The sequence below is a fragment of the Ostrinia furnacalis genome, unplaced genomic scaffold, assembly GCF_004193835.3.
Source record: "Ostrinia furnacalis isolate ACB-3 unplaced genomic scaffold, ASM419383v2 OfSCF4495, whole genome shotgun sequence".
In the NCBI taxonomy this organism is placed as follows: Eukaryota; Metazoa; Arthropoda; class Insecta; order Lepidoptera; family Crambidae; genus Ostrinia; species Ostrinia furnacalis.
The window spans coordinates 545,302-562,175 of NW_021134734.1; the positions used below are offsets into that span (position 1 = coordinate 545,302).

The 16,874-nt window shown below is 44.5% G+C and overlaps 1 protein-coding gene across 1 annotated transcript in view; it reads left to right on the forward strand.

Moving 5' to 3' along the window:
- Positions 1 to 16,655, forward strand: part of LOC114359579 (kinesin-like protein 31E) — a 68,674-nt gene extending 52,019 nt beyond the window's left edge. The window contains exons 16-23 of the mRNA XM_028314022.1: positions 1,284 to 1,435; positions 2,243 to 2,344; positions 2,877 to 3,017; positions 7,836 to 7,955; positions 12,673 to 12,809; positions 13,773 to 13,889; positions 15,402 to 15,582; positions 16,517 to 16,655. Coding sequence (XP_028169823.1) covers positions 1,284 to 1,435; positions 2,243 to 2,344; positions 2,877 to 3,017; positions 7,836 to 7,955; positions 12,673 to 12,809; positions 13,773 to 13,889; positions 15,402 to 15,582; positions 16,517 to 16,655 — 1,089 coding nt within the window. The remainder of the gene's footprint in view (positions 1 to 1,283; positions 1,436 to 2,242; positions 2,345 to 2,876; positions 3,018 to 7,835; positions 7,956 to 12,672; positions 12,810 to 13,772; positions 13,890 to 15,401; positions 15,583 to 16,516) is intronic.
- The last annotated feature ends 219 nt before the right edge of the window (positions 16,656 to 16,874 follow it).

The following is a 16,874-nucleotide window of genomic DNA, read 5'->3' on the forward strand; positions in this document are numbered from 1 at the left end:
ATTTTGGATGACACTGGATGTCATTTGTGTAATCAATCACTGAACCAATCACCACGTTTCTGTAGAACTATTTCTCTCAAACATCCACTCATTTCACTCACGTAAAATCTGAAAAATCTTAGAGCTCATTCAGCTCATAAAGCTCTTTTTATCACACAGTGTTGCTACTAGTGACATCTCGCTCGCTCAGTTCTTTGTTGCTGTATTCCGCAACTTTATGAATCGTACTATCGGCAACAGTGTTAACTGTCCATTGCCAGTCATGTCATCTCGTTTTATCGCAAAGAATCACCATTTGATTAGAGCGAGAGCTAAAACGGAAATGGCTAGTTAACTGTGTGACCGTGTGTACATTTTTTTTTTTATGTGATAGGAGGCAAACGAGCAGACGGATCACCTGATGGCAGGCCTGGCTCACTCCGTGCGGTACATCCGATAATTACCTACAGCGAAGCGCCCCGCCGGCGGGTATTATATCAGTCGAGTGTCACGCGCGCGCCCGTCAGGACGCTGGCGTGCGTNAACCACAGATCACAGAAACTACCCAAAGATCACAGAAACTACCCACAGATCACAGAACACACAGATCACAGAACAGGGAGATGCGAAAAGGGGGCGGGGCCCTTGATTACTTGTGTGTGTGATGTAATGAGAAACTGGGTTTCGAACTTAGCTCATTAGTTAGCATCTCTCTAGATCTGTGTGGCGTAAGCATTATGCCCGTTTACACCATCAATCCCTAAATTTTAAGTGAATCCTATGGTAACACATACAGGAATTTTGTTTTCATAGGGGTCACTTAAAAATTTGAGATTAATGGTGAAAACGGGCATTAAGGTCCTATGTCCCCTAGATGGGGCAGAGGACATCCACAACAGTCCTTATCGCGTTCGGTCTTGACATTCGCGTTTGATCTCACTCTAGATCTTGCCGATTTTCTTCGCCTCGTCTGCTACAATGCACTGCCAAGTTTGCTTGAGGCGACCACGTTTGCGTTTTCCTTGTTTGGGGATGTGATCGGGATCCCTTCGGAGAGTTATACGCCAAAGTGCGGTCACCGAGCAGATAGAATTTCGTCCAATGTCCTCAAGCTATCCATCCTTATCGCTCGCGCGTAATTATATTGCTGTCGCACTCGCACACTCACTGCGGCCGCCCACAGTCGCGACTGCAATATACTTAATTACGCGCGAGCAATAATGATCGGTAGCTTAGGGTCATTGGACGAAGTTCTTTCTGCTCGTCGACCGGACTTTAATTAAGAATTGTATCCTATTCCCCAGCTGGAAGAGAACTCGGAGCGCGCGGCGAGCGCCCTGCGCGCGGCCGGCGACCACAACCTGAACCCCTGGGCCGTGCCGCCGCACGCGCTGCACGCGCTGCTCGCGCACGTCTCCTCCGGCTCCTCCACGCGCGCCGTCTCGCCCACTGACAGGTGCGTGGCGCCGCTGGCGGGTCAGACTACTGTAGCGTCTCCAGCTGGAGAGAACTCGGAGCGCGCGGCGAGCGCCCTGCGCGCGGCCGGCGACCACAACCTGAACCCCTGGGCCGTGCCGCCGCACGCGCTGCTCGCGCACGTCTCCTCCGGCTCCTCCACGCGCGCCGTCTCGCCCACCGACAGGTGCGTGGCGCCGCTGGCGAGTCACAGGACGACTACGGTGACACCACGCCACTCGCGTGTCACAGGATGACTACGGCGCCATCCTAGTGATAGTGACTGCAAATGTCCATTCACTAATAACTACTAGCAAATACTTATATTATACTTCCTCGTCATGGATAAAAAAAAATATGACAGGTTCATGGTACCGCGCTGGCAAGTCACAAGACGACTACGGTGACGTCAGCCTAGCGACTGCAAATGTCTTTCACTATACACTAATATAGACTCTTACAAATATCATTCACTAATAACTACTAGGACATGATTCTAGCTCCTCCACGCGCGTCGTCTCGTCCACCGGTAGATACGTGCTGGACACAGGACTTTATACTGTAATGGCATCATTCTAGTGACTGCGATTTATCGAATCCTCTCGCTCCTTCCTCCTACTTTTTCCGTCTGAGCCACTGGCGAGTGATGGGTGGCACCGCTGGCCGGGTCACCGGACTTAACAGTCTTAAGAACTCCTCGGTCCTCTGTCTTAAATTTCAAGAACACATTGAAAATTAAACAAAATACTCATAAACCTATAAAAATAATGCCTTTAGTGGTAATTTGTAATGGTTGTTCCATGTGTAGCACGCTGCTGGAGTTGCGTCGGCAGCACACGAACGGCGTGCGCGAGGTGGCCACGGCGCCCGCCTCGCCGCCCGACGAGCCCGCGCCCTTCCAGAGGAACACGTGAGTATACAATACACTTGTTATGATCCATGACACATAGCACCTTTGACGTGACACCACAGAATAATAATAAGTACTACGTACAGAAAGTACGACGACATCGTAAAGGTGGCAGGGAAGCGCTGAACGCAGGCCGCTACCAATCGATCAACATGGAAAGCATTCTGGGAGGCCTATGTTCAGCAGTGGACGTCCTGTGTCTGAAATGATGATGATGGTGACGGAAAGTTTTCTTCGCGAAGGTATTTTAAAATGTATGCTCAATGTCGTCAATAATATTAAGGTGTAATTTAGCTTGTCTCAAGAGTCGAGCACCGTTTCGTTGACATACGTCAGTGATCGGCATTGAGCCGATGCCATAGGGCTGACTTCGGTTTTATATTTGATGTGCAGTGCCAAACTGCGGGAAATGGCGGAGGAAATACATTTTGTCTGAGAACTTTTGTCAAATTTGTAAATACCCGCATGCGTATTGCTGATACTACATTGCTGTACTGAATAAACTATTTGAATTGTAATACTTTGTTGGCAGCGTGCGACGCGGCTCAGTGCGACTTCGCGACCTCGGCGTGTACGGGCGCGACGACGACCCTATGACGCAGTCGCTGGTGGAGGCCACGCCCCCGCGGCCCGCGCCCCTCGCCCGCGTGCCCAGCGCGCCCGGCAGCCTGCGGTGAGTGTGACGTCACGCGCCGGCCCAGACATGACGCAGTCGCTGGTGGAGGCCACGCCCCCGCGGCCCGCGCCCCTCGCCCGCGTGCCCAGCGCGCCCGGCAGCCTGCGGTGAGTGTGACGTCACGCGCCGGCCCAGACATGACGCAGTCGCTGGTGGAAGCCACGCCCCCGCGGCCCGCGCCCCTCGCCCGCGTGCCCAGCGCGCCCGGCAGCCTGCGGTGAGTGTGACGTCACGCGCCGGCCCAGACATGACGCAGTCGCTGGTGGAAATTATCTGCTATACTCTCGACTCTCTAAAGCACAACATTTATAAAAATTTTGCTGCGGTAATGCACTCCAGGTAACAGTGTGTGATGCTCATTGCTCATAGTGACTTTCGATACAGAGCCCCGTACATACGTTATACATAAATTATGGAAAGAAAACACCCAGACCAATACAAATCAATCAATTTTAGTGTGATATTTTTATTTATTAATAAACAAAAAGACTGAACAAAATTGATACGTGTACTGATTAATGTAATTAACCACATGCAAAGCTTTGTGAATTGCAACAACTATATTTTATTATCCAAGCTCTAAATAATCGCTACTACGAGTAACTGATCATAAAATGTTTTTCCAATCGCTCAAGCTCCCGAGGATCTACCGATAGGTCGGGTGACGTAATCTTGAAATTCTTTTAGCCGGCGCGGAACTTCCGGAAGGTCGGGTGACGCCACGCCTCTTTGAACCGTGTTTACTTTGGCAGTTATATTCTATATTTATTCGATTCTAAAATATATTATTCCCAAAAATTTTGAAAGTTGTTTTAATTTGTATCACTTGGATATGATTTGTATTAGAAAGTGCTGTGAGTGTGACACTTGAACGGAAGGAAGTCAACCTAACCTAACCAACTGCGTATTTCTAAACTGCGTATTTCTATACTGTGTAGCCGCGAGAGCTCTTTGGCGCGCTGTCTTCGGCGAAGTATTGCGCGCGCAGATTTTGACAGCGCGAAATACCTACTTTAGCAGAAATACCAAGCCTTAATAACTTTTGATCTATACTGCTTAATCAGTAAGTTGGAAAATATTCCCGGCATCTTTTAAACGCGAAATTCTCAGTAATGTGCCGTTCCCGGGCCTGTCAAGTTGAGAAATATTCCCGCTATCTTTAAGCCTAACTGGTATAACAAGTCCAAATTTTCTGTTGTTTTTGGACCTTAAGACAAAGGAATAAAGTTCAACATATAGTGGGAACTATTCCAGTGCCGTTTATAGGGTCAAATCATTTCACCTCGTTTGTCATATGTTTTCGCCTTGCCCGCCATTGTCGTGCCACGCTTCGCTAACGCGCGCCGCTAACGCAGAGATGCCGCACGCACGCCGCCCGCGTCGCCCGGCGCGACGAGGCGCGCGCGAGACGACGACGTGTTTCTGCGACTCGCCGGCGCGCAAGACACGCTGCCGCAAGGTGCCGTCAGGGAGATGCCGCTCAAGGTACACTGTTTCTATTGCTCAGTTATTACAGTCTATTTAAAGTATTTTTCACCAATCATTTTGTATAGAGTATGTTGCATTAGGGCGGCCTCCATTACAAAGGCCTCCCCCAAGGTTTTCCACAATGAACGGTCCTGCGCTGCCCGCATCCAAGCACCTCTCGCGACCTTCATCAGATCGTCGGTCCACCTAGTGGGAGGTCTGCCCACGCTACGTCTTCCGGCTCGTGGTGGTCACTCAAAAACTTTCCTGACCCAGTGGCCATCAGCTCTACTAGCTATGTGCCCCGCCCACTGCCACTTGATTTTAACGTTTCTGCGGGCTATGTCAGTCACTCTCATTTCTGATTAGATCCAGAAACTCCATGCATAGCACGCTTCATCGCCCTTTGGGTGACCTTGAGCCTTCTTATGAGGCACAGTTGCTTACAAGAGAATATTTTGACGCGCAGTGCAGTTCGTAACGCCGCGCAAATGCGGTCCGACCTTAAGAGCCTGTCCAGTACACCTAGGCTTCGCGCCGCGATAAGATTTTATCGCGTCATTTTATCGATTTTACGCGATAAGCCCATACGTTTGTCGTCTAAAATCATTGATAAGATTTTGTCACGGTACGCCTCCTAGCCCGGTAGAGGACGCGTTTTTACTCGGGAGTTTTGAATCGCGCGATAGTGAGGTCCAAGAGGTTCATACGTTCTGTCCACATGCAGTCGCGCGTTTCGCCTAAGAATCTCAATGGCGCGGTTCAAAACGGACGAGTTAAATCGCGTCATATGTGTGCTTAGTGCGAGTTTGCATTGAACGTCGTCGCTAGCGAGTGCGTTTAATGCATTTTTTACGCAGTCGCTATAGTCTGGTCTGCGAACACGTAGAATTTGGTCCAATGACCCCGAGCTACCCATCCTTATCGCTCGCGCGTAATTATGTTGCTGTCGCGCTCGCACACTCACTGCGGGCGCCCGTCGCACAGTCGCAACGTCGACAAGGATGGATAGCTTGGGATCATTGGACAAAATTCTACGTGCTCACAGACCGGGCTTTAACTAGATGTAAACTCGCATTAAGTTCCCTGGACATGGCCTAAATGAACTGTCGACACAGGGCCGGCCGACGGCGGGCGGCGGCGGCGCGGGCTCGTCGTGGGTGCAATGCACGCACGTATGTGAGGGCCACGCGGGCGCGGCGTTGGCGCTGGCCGCCACCACGCATCTGCTCTACAGCGGCGGAGTCGGTCAGTTGATAAGGAGACGTGTTCTTTGACAGGGCGACTTTGTAAACAGTATCTATTTTTTTTAATAAGCTCTGTAGAACAATTTAACAATACAACTTTATCTTAATTATCACCGCAAAAGAAAACATTAAAAATCTGATTCGCGTGTGCCCATATCCTAAGTTTTTAACGAAGCAAATTATCCACGTGTGCCAATTTTACAACGGATAAAAGTAATTAAATATGAAAGAAAATATGTTTTCTTTACGTAAATCGATTAAGTTACTGATTCTGAGTCGCTCGCTCCTAATTTGGGTACTGATTGCAAAGTCACCCTGAATGTATGTATTTACAAAAAAAAAGTATTTAAGTATGTTTATATCCGTTGTCCAGTACCCATAAACTTTGCTTAGTTTGAGACTAGAGGCGCACTGTAAAATTTCCAAGGATATTATTTATGAGTTTGTTCCAGCGTTTCTTCTCAGCACTTGCCATATTATGTTTGTCTAGAAGCGCTGGTAGGGCTCAAAGGATAAGGAGACATGTGAAGCCCCTTAAGGGCTACCTTTTTTGTTTTGACGTTCTAATGATTTTGGCTCTGGGCAGTGTAACACGTGTAACGTACTAAGTACGTTACAAGTGTGCCAAAAAATATTAGTCTAAACAGAATAAAGTATTTTTGATTTTGAACCTTCCTCTTGCATAACTCTTATCGATGGCTCCTACGTATACTGGCGTAAGTGAAAAAAGTAAATTTTACAGGAGAGCCATTTTATTGGCCAGAACCATATTTTTGGGTCATATCTTCTGACCTACTAAAACGAATTTAATGAAATTTCACATTTAGCCTTAACATGTAATGCTTTTGCTACTGCTGTTATCAATTTTTATATTTTTCTTATATATTTTGAGATTTTACGCATTGCCCTTTTACGTCGGCATATTTCTATAATTTCATGTATATAGTTCAACGTAAAGAGACTTAAATGACAACGTAAATATAATATTTTAAGCGATTACTCTCTTTATTTATGCATGTAATTATTTTAATTGTTATCATGTGCTATATCAATAATAAATCAGTTAGAAAAAGTCGTTTAATGTACCGTTTTACGTTTTAACGCAAATACGCCCATATACTGTGCTCGAGATTTAGTTAGGTCTTTTAACATAATGTGTCATATTTTAAAAAAATATAAATAACTTGAAAAAATCGAATTGCCTAAGGCGGGAATTGAACCCACGATGCCTTAGGCAGTTCGATTTTTTCAAGTTATTTATAATTTTCAAATTAGTTTGAGATGCGACTCTTAACGCTAAAAATTAAATAACTATATAATGTGTCATAATTTATAAATAAAACAATTTGCTAAATATTTTCATGGCTTTATTTAAGATTTGGATTATAAAAAATATATGTTTATGTAAGCAACTACTCGTATAGATTGACGAATCGTATGATTGGGCTTTATACGTGGCGTAGTTTTGCACATACGCCTATTTGCCTAAAATTTTATTTTGTATCTAATGGAAAATGACGTCACGCGCCGGCCCAGACATGACGCAGTCGCTGGTGGAGGCCACGCCCCCGCGGCCCGCGCCCCTCGCCCGCGTGCCCAGCGCGCCCGGCAGCCTGCGGTGAGTGTGACGTCACGCGCCGGCCCAGACATGACGCAGTCGCTGGTGGAGGCCACGCCCCCGCGGCCCGCGCCCCTCGCCCGCGTGCCCAGCGCGCCCGGCAGCCTGCGGTGAGTGTGACGTCACGCGCCGGCCCAGACATGACGCAGTCGCTGCTGGAGATGACGAGATGCAAACGGGAATTTGGCTTACATTCCCCCCAGCTAACCAAACGGGCAGCGGATCCCTGATATTGGCCTCAGTAGGCGACTGACGACGACTCTCAAAAAAACTTCAAAGAGGAATAATGTTTTACTCGACAAAATGGCAGCGCACAAGTCATGCAAAGCCAATAACCAAAAAAAAAAGAGTAATGGCAGGATATGTTTTGACGTGAGCCAAATGGCCATTGTGGGGGAGGTCTATGTTCAGCAGTGGACGTCCTATGGCTGAAAAGATGATGATGTTTGACGTGGTTCACCAACGCCTAGTTTGTATTTTCAGAGGCCTTAGTCCTCTGGGGGGCACGGGGGCGCAGTCGCCGGTGTCCCCGCGGCGCGTGGCCGACAGCCCGCGCCTGCCGCGCCGCCAGATACCGCAGCCCGTGCATAAGCCCGCCTCCTTGTACGTATCACCTCTGTATGACACACTCATAACGTCAATATTCCTTCGGAACAGAGCAACAAACACGAGCTGTCAAACGAAAACGATTTTGGATGACACTGGATGTCATTTGTGTGTCTAGTGTCAGGATTATTTCACTGTTGTGTACAATTAATCAATCACGGAACCTGTCACCACGTTTCTGAAGCACTATTTCTCATAAACATTCACGATTTCACTTACGTAAAATCTGAAATCTCAGAGTTCAAATTTTCAGCATACCATTAAGTGATAACGAACTGTCAAATAGTTACGCGTCTCTTTTTATCACACAGTGTTGCTGCTAGTGATATCTCGCTCGCTCAGTTCTTTGTTGCTCTATTCCGCTAGGTATATTAACTTTATGGACACACTACACTACGACGCGGTAGGATATAACACACCCTTAAGAAACACTAGGGCGCATATGCCTACAGTAAATAGAAGTAGCACACGTTTGAAAAACAAACAAAATTCAATTACATATAGCTCGCAAAAATGCGCGAAAATCTGCTGTTGTGCTCAGTGCAACATTTGGACTGCTATAGGTTAAAAATAACGACACTCTAAAACCTCGCCTACAGAATATACTAGACTGAAAGAAGATAAAAGATTAGAAGAATACATAATAAGAAAGCCAATTGGGACACACAATATGTGCCTGCGTTAGAAACAACACAATTCAATATTCCTTTTTATTCACAAAACACTTCTCTTTTTATCACACGAAAACCAACAAATGAGAAACTGACACAAAATCAGTAGTTGAAACACGATGCTAAAAGCGCTCTTTCTTTATCTGAAGATATAATTTTCGGACACTTTATTCTCTCTCTCTCTCTCTCTCTCTCTCTCTCTCTCTCTCTCTACTATCTTCCCTCTCCCTTCCGCACCTCGGCGTCCACCGCGTATCTGCATGTACACAGCTTGGGTATATGTATGTGCTACACAAGTAGTTGGCTAGTTGGGAAGTAGTTAGATTTTTTTAATACTTTTATTACTATTACTTACTTGTCTATGCTTTTTTTCTAACGTCTTATGGCTAGCGTTATTTTTAAGGAACCTAAATCAATCGATCAACAATAGAACTAACGATATCTGTAGGTACGCACTTTATGATCTGCATGACACTTCACTTCAACTGATATTAAATCATAGACAAGTAAGATTTGTTGTGAACGTTTTACAAAATATAAATAATATTGGTTTGAATAAAGTTTTCTTTTTATTTTTGTGAAGCGTTTGCAATATTGTAGTTTTGGGAAATAGTTTACTTTAATAGCTGGCTGATACATGTATAGATTGCGATATAAGAGCGCCACGTGTGCAATACTGAGCTGTTAAAAATCTGCTTTTAATGTAGTGACATAGGACAGTTACGTCATCATTTGAATAAAATATGTTATAAGTGTAGAGAAGCTAAATCGGTTACTTGTTATATTAATTTAATTCCAAATAGTCATGTTTTTCAAGAATGAATTAATGTTCTGTTAATCTAGACCTTATTTAATGTTGATATGGACTCAAAATCTTGCCATAAATAAAAGAAGTGAAAAATCTTAAGTTTTGTTGACTGGGCCAATATAAACTACGCGTTCAACTTTCGTCCGATGATTGGTCTCGCGTTGCACACGTGGCCGCGGTTCGTGCGAGAGCGGAGGGAGCGGACGCTGCCGGACCGGTATTCTTATTGCAAATCTTAGCAACCGGCTGCTGATACAATAGCAACGCGACTGCTACGCCAACCAATGACAGCGCCGCGTAGGCATGTTTCCTGCGTAAAAAAGCAGGAGTTTAAATTAGTCCGTCAGTTAACTTATCAAAAAATACTCGATACGTATTTTATAGTTTTTCAAACTATTGAAAATTAAAAGAGATAAAGCGCGCCAAAGTTCAAAAGAGGCCTGTGGACGTCAAGGAGTGCTTAAAAGGGTAACGTCACGCGGATTTCAACGTATCATAACTTCGTAATAACTTGTTTGATTGATAAATACAAAAACACGTGTCCAATATTTTTTGATAATATAATTGTCGGACTTTTTTTTATTTAGGAAACTAGCCTATTGCAGATGGCGGTAGTTTCCATACATTTTTTGCAGTCGCGATGCAATTGTCAAGCAACCGGTTGCTTAGATTCGTAATAACCCCGCGGTTGCTTGCAGCCTGCTGACTGATCTCAACATAGTCGAGGACTGACGTTCGATGACTGACATCTGACGTCGCGCCGGGCTGCGCTAGCGAATACTGGGGTTGCGGACGTACGTCGAAGCTTGCCGTGGGTCAATGGAGACGATTGTACTTTGTTAGAAACTAACTTTAATCAATGACGCTATAAATTTGAGCAGTCAACTTATCCTTTAATAATGTTGATAATTTTCGCATTTTTTTTTCAACCTTACCAGCTTTTTTTTTTCATTAATTATTTGAAGACGTTGCTCTCGAAATAATGATATGCTTTTGGCAATTCACCATAGTTTATTATTTCTCTCCATTGACCTTACGTTTATAAATGAAGTAGCCTGTCCAATCGGTGTGCCAGTGAAGATATGCCGCCCCGCGCTGTATTTTATGTAGCCAATATAATAAGCCTGTTGCCTAACTTTTGCCAAAAGTGTCAATTAATCTTTTAAAGATCTGCATCAAATGCTTCAAATTAATATTAAGTTATGATATTTTAATAACCTTATTTAAAATAGCAGTGAATAAAGCAGTTATTTCTTTTACTGTAGTAGATGTCAACAACTGTGAAGGCAGTGATTTTTAAATTTTATTTAATTAATTGTCAGATAAAGAACAATAATAATAAGACTAATCTAATCACTAATCGACCAAAGCTAAGAGAATATTATATAATAATGTATAAAAAAATAGGATTAAAAATGATGGGGTATTTTAGCTTACAACGAATGGTATTTCAAAGATCACTTAGTGAAGAGATATAATTTATATTAGCTTTAGAATATCGCAGTAAACAAATGATATCTAGTTAATTTAGCATTTTTAATTGTGTAGCTGTTGTATTAATCGAAATGCATTTGGTTGTATAAGTAGTGAATGGTCACAATGTAAGCTTTAACCGTAGCGTACGCTGTATATATACGTAGTCTAATAAACTGTTTTGAGTAAGCTTGTGTTTGTCTGCAATCGTGGTTGCATCCCGCGTGCATGAGCACCTTATTTGTCACCTTATTTACAGCATGAGTTGTATTTTGGTTTGCCAAATGTGCTAATACAATATACAGTTGGCCAACTTATCTGTGTTTTATGACAACTACAAATATATGTCAACGTGAAATTGTGAACTCCGTCAGTTTATAATTTACCGCGTGAGGTTGTAAACTAACAGTGGTTAGGTTAGGTTGTAATCTGACTACGTCAAGTGAAGTTGTAATCTGACTACGTCAAATTATAATCTGATGAAATTCACAATTTTACGGTGACTTAGGGCTGATTTTTCAATCGTCGGATAACTTTAACTGAAGAATTAGTTTGCCAGATTGACAGTTTCAGTATGGGAAATATGTCAAAATGACAAGTTTATTCTTCAGATAAAAGATATCTGGCGATTGAAAAATCAGCCCTTAATTAATAATTTTTTTATGTGAAAAATTGTCAACACAGATAAGTTACAACGATTGAAACTAACATTGTGTTAAGTTTGTTTAATTTGCAATATTTATGATTTTGGAAGAATAATATAAACTAATAAAATAATTTACATAGTATTGCCCTTATAGATATTTTTGTGCGTAGAAAATAAGTGACAAAACCATTTTTCACAAAATAATTTGAATATAAATGAATATTAAAATTGAAAAAATAATGTGAGTATTTAATAAATAGTTATTTAGTTAGAGCGCATTAGATTTGCAAGAAGATAAGTAAGTACCTACAATATTTTTATATCTTTCCGTTTGCACCACTGCATGTTTTTTTCTAGTGTGCTAGCAACTCTAGAAATAGTTTTTTAGCTGCTTTTGCCAACCAGCCATTCCCTACACATTTCACCTAAGGTGGTCACATGGGAAATTGGCAAATCTTGTCACAGTAACATTATTTTAAATTATACAACATTTTCATCATATTCAGCCACCATAATAAACATTGAAATACATGAAAATGTTTAATCGATCAATCGTTCATAAATTAAAAATTCGAAATTTATTTTTAACACAACAGTAATACATTTTCGACCTACATAAAAAACTGACTGACAATATCATGAAGGATTCCATGTGTATGAAAATACTATTCAAACTAACCGCGCCATCTACAGCGTAAAGGCGAAAACATACTTAGCAAACATAATAAAACGGACCTTATTTGCAAATGTAGCTAATATCCCGTCTTTTGTGCCTTATAATAATTTGCAAACTAAATTAATAACTTTTGATCTATACTGCTTAATCACTAAGTTGGAAAATATTCCCGGCATCTTTTAAACGCGAAATTCTCAGTAATGTGCCGTTCCCGGGACTGTCTCAAGTTGGTAAATATTCTCTCTATCTTTAAGCTTTTAACGGGTATAACAAGTGCAAATTTTTCATTGTTTTTGGACCTTAAGACAAAGGAATAAAGTTCAAAATATGGTGGAAACTATATTCCACTGCCAGACAATCTACCACCTCGTTTGTCATAATGTTTTCGCCTTGCCCGCCATTGTCGTGCCACGCTTCGCTAACGCGCGCCGCTAACGCAGAGAGGCCGCACGCACGCCGCCCGCGTCGCCCGGCGCGACGAGGCGCGCGCGGGACGACGACGTGTTTCTGCGACTCGCCGGCGCGCAAGACACGCTGCCGCAGGGCGCCGTCAGGGAAATGCCGCTCAAGGTACACTGTATTCTATTGCTCAGTTATTACAGTCTAAATAAAGTATTTTTCACCAAACATTTTGTATAGAGTATGTTGCATTAGGGCGGCGCTGCAATGAGCGTCGCCCGCACACTGCACAGTTGCTTCGGTCATTTCAGCCGAAAGACGTCCACTGCTGGACAAAGGCCTCCCCCAAGGTTTTCCACAATTAACGGTCCTGCGCTGCCCGCATCCAGGCTCTGCCCGTGACCTTTACCAGATCGATCCACCTAGTGGGAGGCCTGCCCACGCTACGTCCTCCAGCCCATGGTCGCCACTCGAGAACTTTTCTGCCCCAACGGACATCGTCTCTACGAGCTATGTCACTATCGTCTCTACGTATCTCGTAGAGGTTGCTCAGTTATTACAGTATAATTAAAATATTTTTCACCAATCATTTTGTACAGAGTATGTCGCATTATGGCGACGTGTCGCTGCGCGTCACAGCACAATTGCTTACAAAGGAATATTTTGACGCGCAATGCAGTGCGCGCAAATGCGGTCCGACCTTAAGAGCCTGTCCAGTAGGCCTAGAATTCGCGTCGCGATAAGATTTTATCGCGACATTTTATCGTCTAAAATCATCGATAAGATTTTGTCACGGTACGCGTCCTAGCCCGGTAGAGGACGCGTTTTTACTCGGGAGTTTTGAATCGCGCGATAGTGAGGTCCAAGAGGTTCATACATTTTGTCCACATGCAGTCGCGCGTTTCTAAGAATCTCAATGGCGCGGTTCAAAACGCAAGAATTAAACCGCGTCATCTGTGTGCTTAGTGCGAGTTTGCATTGAACGTCGTCGCTAGCGAGTGCGTCAAAAAGTCTATGAAGATTTTAGTTCTCGGACATACATTAAATGTATTTTTTTACGCAGTCGCTAGCTAGATGTAAACTCGCATTAAGCTCCCTGGACACATGCTAAATTAAGTGTTGACACAGGGCCGGCCGACAGCGGGCGGCGGCGGCGCGGGCTCGTCGTGGGTGCAGTGCACGCACGTGTGTGAGGGCCACGCGGGCGCGGCGCTGGCGCTGGCCGCCACCACGCATTTGCTCTACAGCGGCGGAGTCGGTCAGTTGATAAGGCAGGGTACTCACCTGCCATGTAGCACGTAACGTAGCATGTAACGTAACCAACCTTCAAGTGAGTACGGCTCGTCCACGGTCACCGCGTATCTGGCTGCGAGCTCCTGGATCCTACTGCGAGCCGCCTTTGTGCTCGCAGTGATACCGCCACTCGGCGAGGCGCTACGATCTCCCTGCGAACCACGTGCCTATGTACTCACTTGATACAGTATCTGATACATTACATGCTACACGGCTAGATGAGTACCCTGCTTAAGGAAACGGATTCTTTCTATACCTTGCTTTTAAGACGAACAAATAACTTATTAATGATTGAAGTCAATGGTGAATTTATGGAAATCTTTAAATGCAGTTCTCTTTCTTTTCAAAAAGACCACTACCACGCATCTGCTCCGCTGCGGCGGAGTCGGTCAGTTGATAAGGAGACGTGTTCTTTCTATACCTTGCTTTTAAGGCTTCTTATACTTTATACATGAGCGGCTAATATCCAACGGCAGCTGTCCCCACCTTTTGGCCGCAAGCTGTCGACTCGTCGACGGCAGCCATTGCCACATCGACGACTGCCGCCAAAAGGCTAAAAACTGCCGTTACCACTGTAGTCGGCTATGAGCCGCTCGTGTATAAGAAGCCTAAGTCGAACAAATAACTTTTTAATTAATTGAATTAATGGTGAATTTTTGGAAATCATTGAATGCAGTTTTTCTTTCTCTTTCTTTTCAAAAATAAAGGATTGTTTTCTTTGAGTAACATTTTCTATCTATAGTATTAAAAGTATTTTCCCTTCAGGTGGCATTACAAAATTATATTACAAATACACCCTGTGGGTATATGCAGAGAACTGTGTTTCACAAAAGCCCCAGTGTAACGTTATTCGCACACTATTATTAAATATATGTATATTTTATGCAATATAGGTTAGTGTCTGTCACTCCCACTCGGCATAGGGCACGCCGAAAACCAGCGTCGTGACCTTCCTCATTGCACCGTGGCCCACGGCATATGCCGAGCGGGCATCGCTGTTGTGACAGGATGGCACTGCTCAGGGGGCGTAGTTTGAATTTACTTCAAACGCAATCGATGTCGACTGCGTAAAAAAATGACATTAAATGTATGACGGATTACACAGTGCCCCTAGCGGAAACTTTCCAGAACTAAAATGTTCATATATGTAATTTTTAAACGTGCCCGCTAGTGAAGACGTTTGCGTGAACTCACACTAAGCCCCCAGTTCACTTTGGCCCAGAACAGACGGTGAAACGAAACTGCAACTGCTAGTTACTTTTGAGTTGCATCTAAGTTTCTGCCATAGCGTCCGCGTGACGCGACCAGTTTGAAACTTTCAGTTTCATTCATAAGAATCATCAGAAAGTTGCAGTTTCGTTGCAGTTGCGTTTCACCGTCCTTACTTTTCTATTGTTATGTTTTATGTGTTACCTCTGTCTTTTTATATCTTTTTTTTCTTTGTGCATGAAATGTTTCTTCCTAACACGGTTTGCAGACCGCTCGGTCCGCGGCTGGGACCTATCCGCCGGTACCGAGGCGTGGCGCGGCTGGTGCGGCGGCGCCGTGAGCGCGCTGGCGGCCGGCGAAGGCGGCGACGCGCGCCTCGTGCTGGCCGCCGCCGGCGCCGCCGTGCGACTGTATGACACGCGCAGCCGCACGCCTGTCTCTACCTTGTGGTCAGTCGCATAACTAAAGCCTGGTCCGTGAGCACGTAGAATTTTGTCCAATGACCCCAGGCTACCCATCCTTATCGCTCGCGCGTAATTATATTGCTGTCGCGACTGTGCGACGCGCGCCCGCAGTGAGTGTGCGAGCGCGACATGCATGTGCGCGCACGCACACACTGACAAACTTCGGGGCAACTCACCGCTAATCCACGCTAAATTTTGTCAGTGCGTGCGTGCGCGCCGCATACGTATTGGCGCGCTCACATACAAACCGCGCTCGGTGCGTTTCTATGAAGATGACCTACTCATTTGTATTTACTCTGTAACTACTAGTCCGGTCGCCGAGCACATAGAATTTCGTTCAATGACCCCAAGCTACCTATCCTTATCGCTCGCGCGTAATTATGTTGCTGTCGCGCTCGCACATTTACTGTCCCGTCACACAGTCGCGACAGCCATTCAATTATGCGCGAGCGATAAGGATGGGTAGGATTGGACGAAATTCTATCTGCTCGGCGACCGGACTTTAGTAATACATGAATTGACAATAATTAAATTTATTTACATATTTATAGAAACCAACAGAGATACATAGAAAATATTAGTTGTAAGATTAATAATAATTAAAAGATTAATTGAATGTGCGAATTTTCATGAATGCTAAAATGTATAGTTAGCGAATTTCACAAATCATTCACTGTTTCATTTGTCTTGGGTGTCACGAACTATTTGATGCTAACTGTATAGTCGACGGCACATAACTATGATTTTTTACAAATGGCACCAACACCACAATTTGTGACGTAGTAGTAAGACAATATAAAGCAATGTATGTAATATTTGAGAGTTCAGTAATAAATCATATTCAATACGAGTAACATCTTTAATTAGCCTCGTCCCGTCCCTTACAAATTACTTAATACTGGTGTCTGACGGGCCTCAGGTCGAGCGGCGTGAGCGGCGCGTGCCCGTCGAACCGCGGCGTGGGCGAGGTAGCGGTGACGGCGCTGGCGCTGGCGCACGCGCACCGCCTCTACACCGCCGCCGCCGACAAGCTGCGCCTGTGGGACCTGCGCATGTGAGTGCCTCCAACACAGATATGGATTAGAGTAGATACAGCAAGTTGCTAGTCAAAGCGTGCCATTCCGATATGTCCAAATGGACATACATGGTCGAGTGATGTTCATGTAATCCGATTACAACAATCGGATACGATGATTTTACGAGGACAGTAGTACGAACACGGTAGAGAGAAGAAATTATTTACGGATTGAGAATTGTAATTAACAGCAACGAGTAAC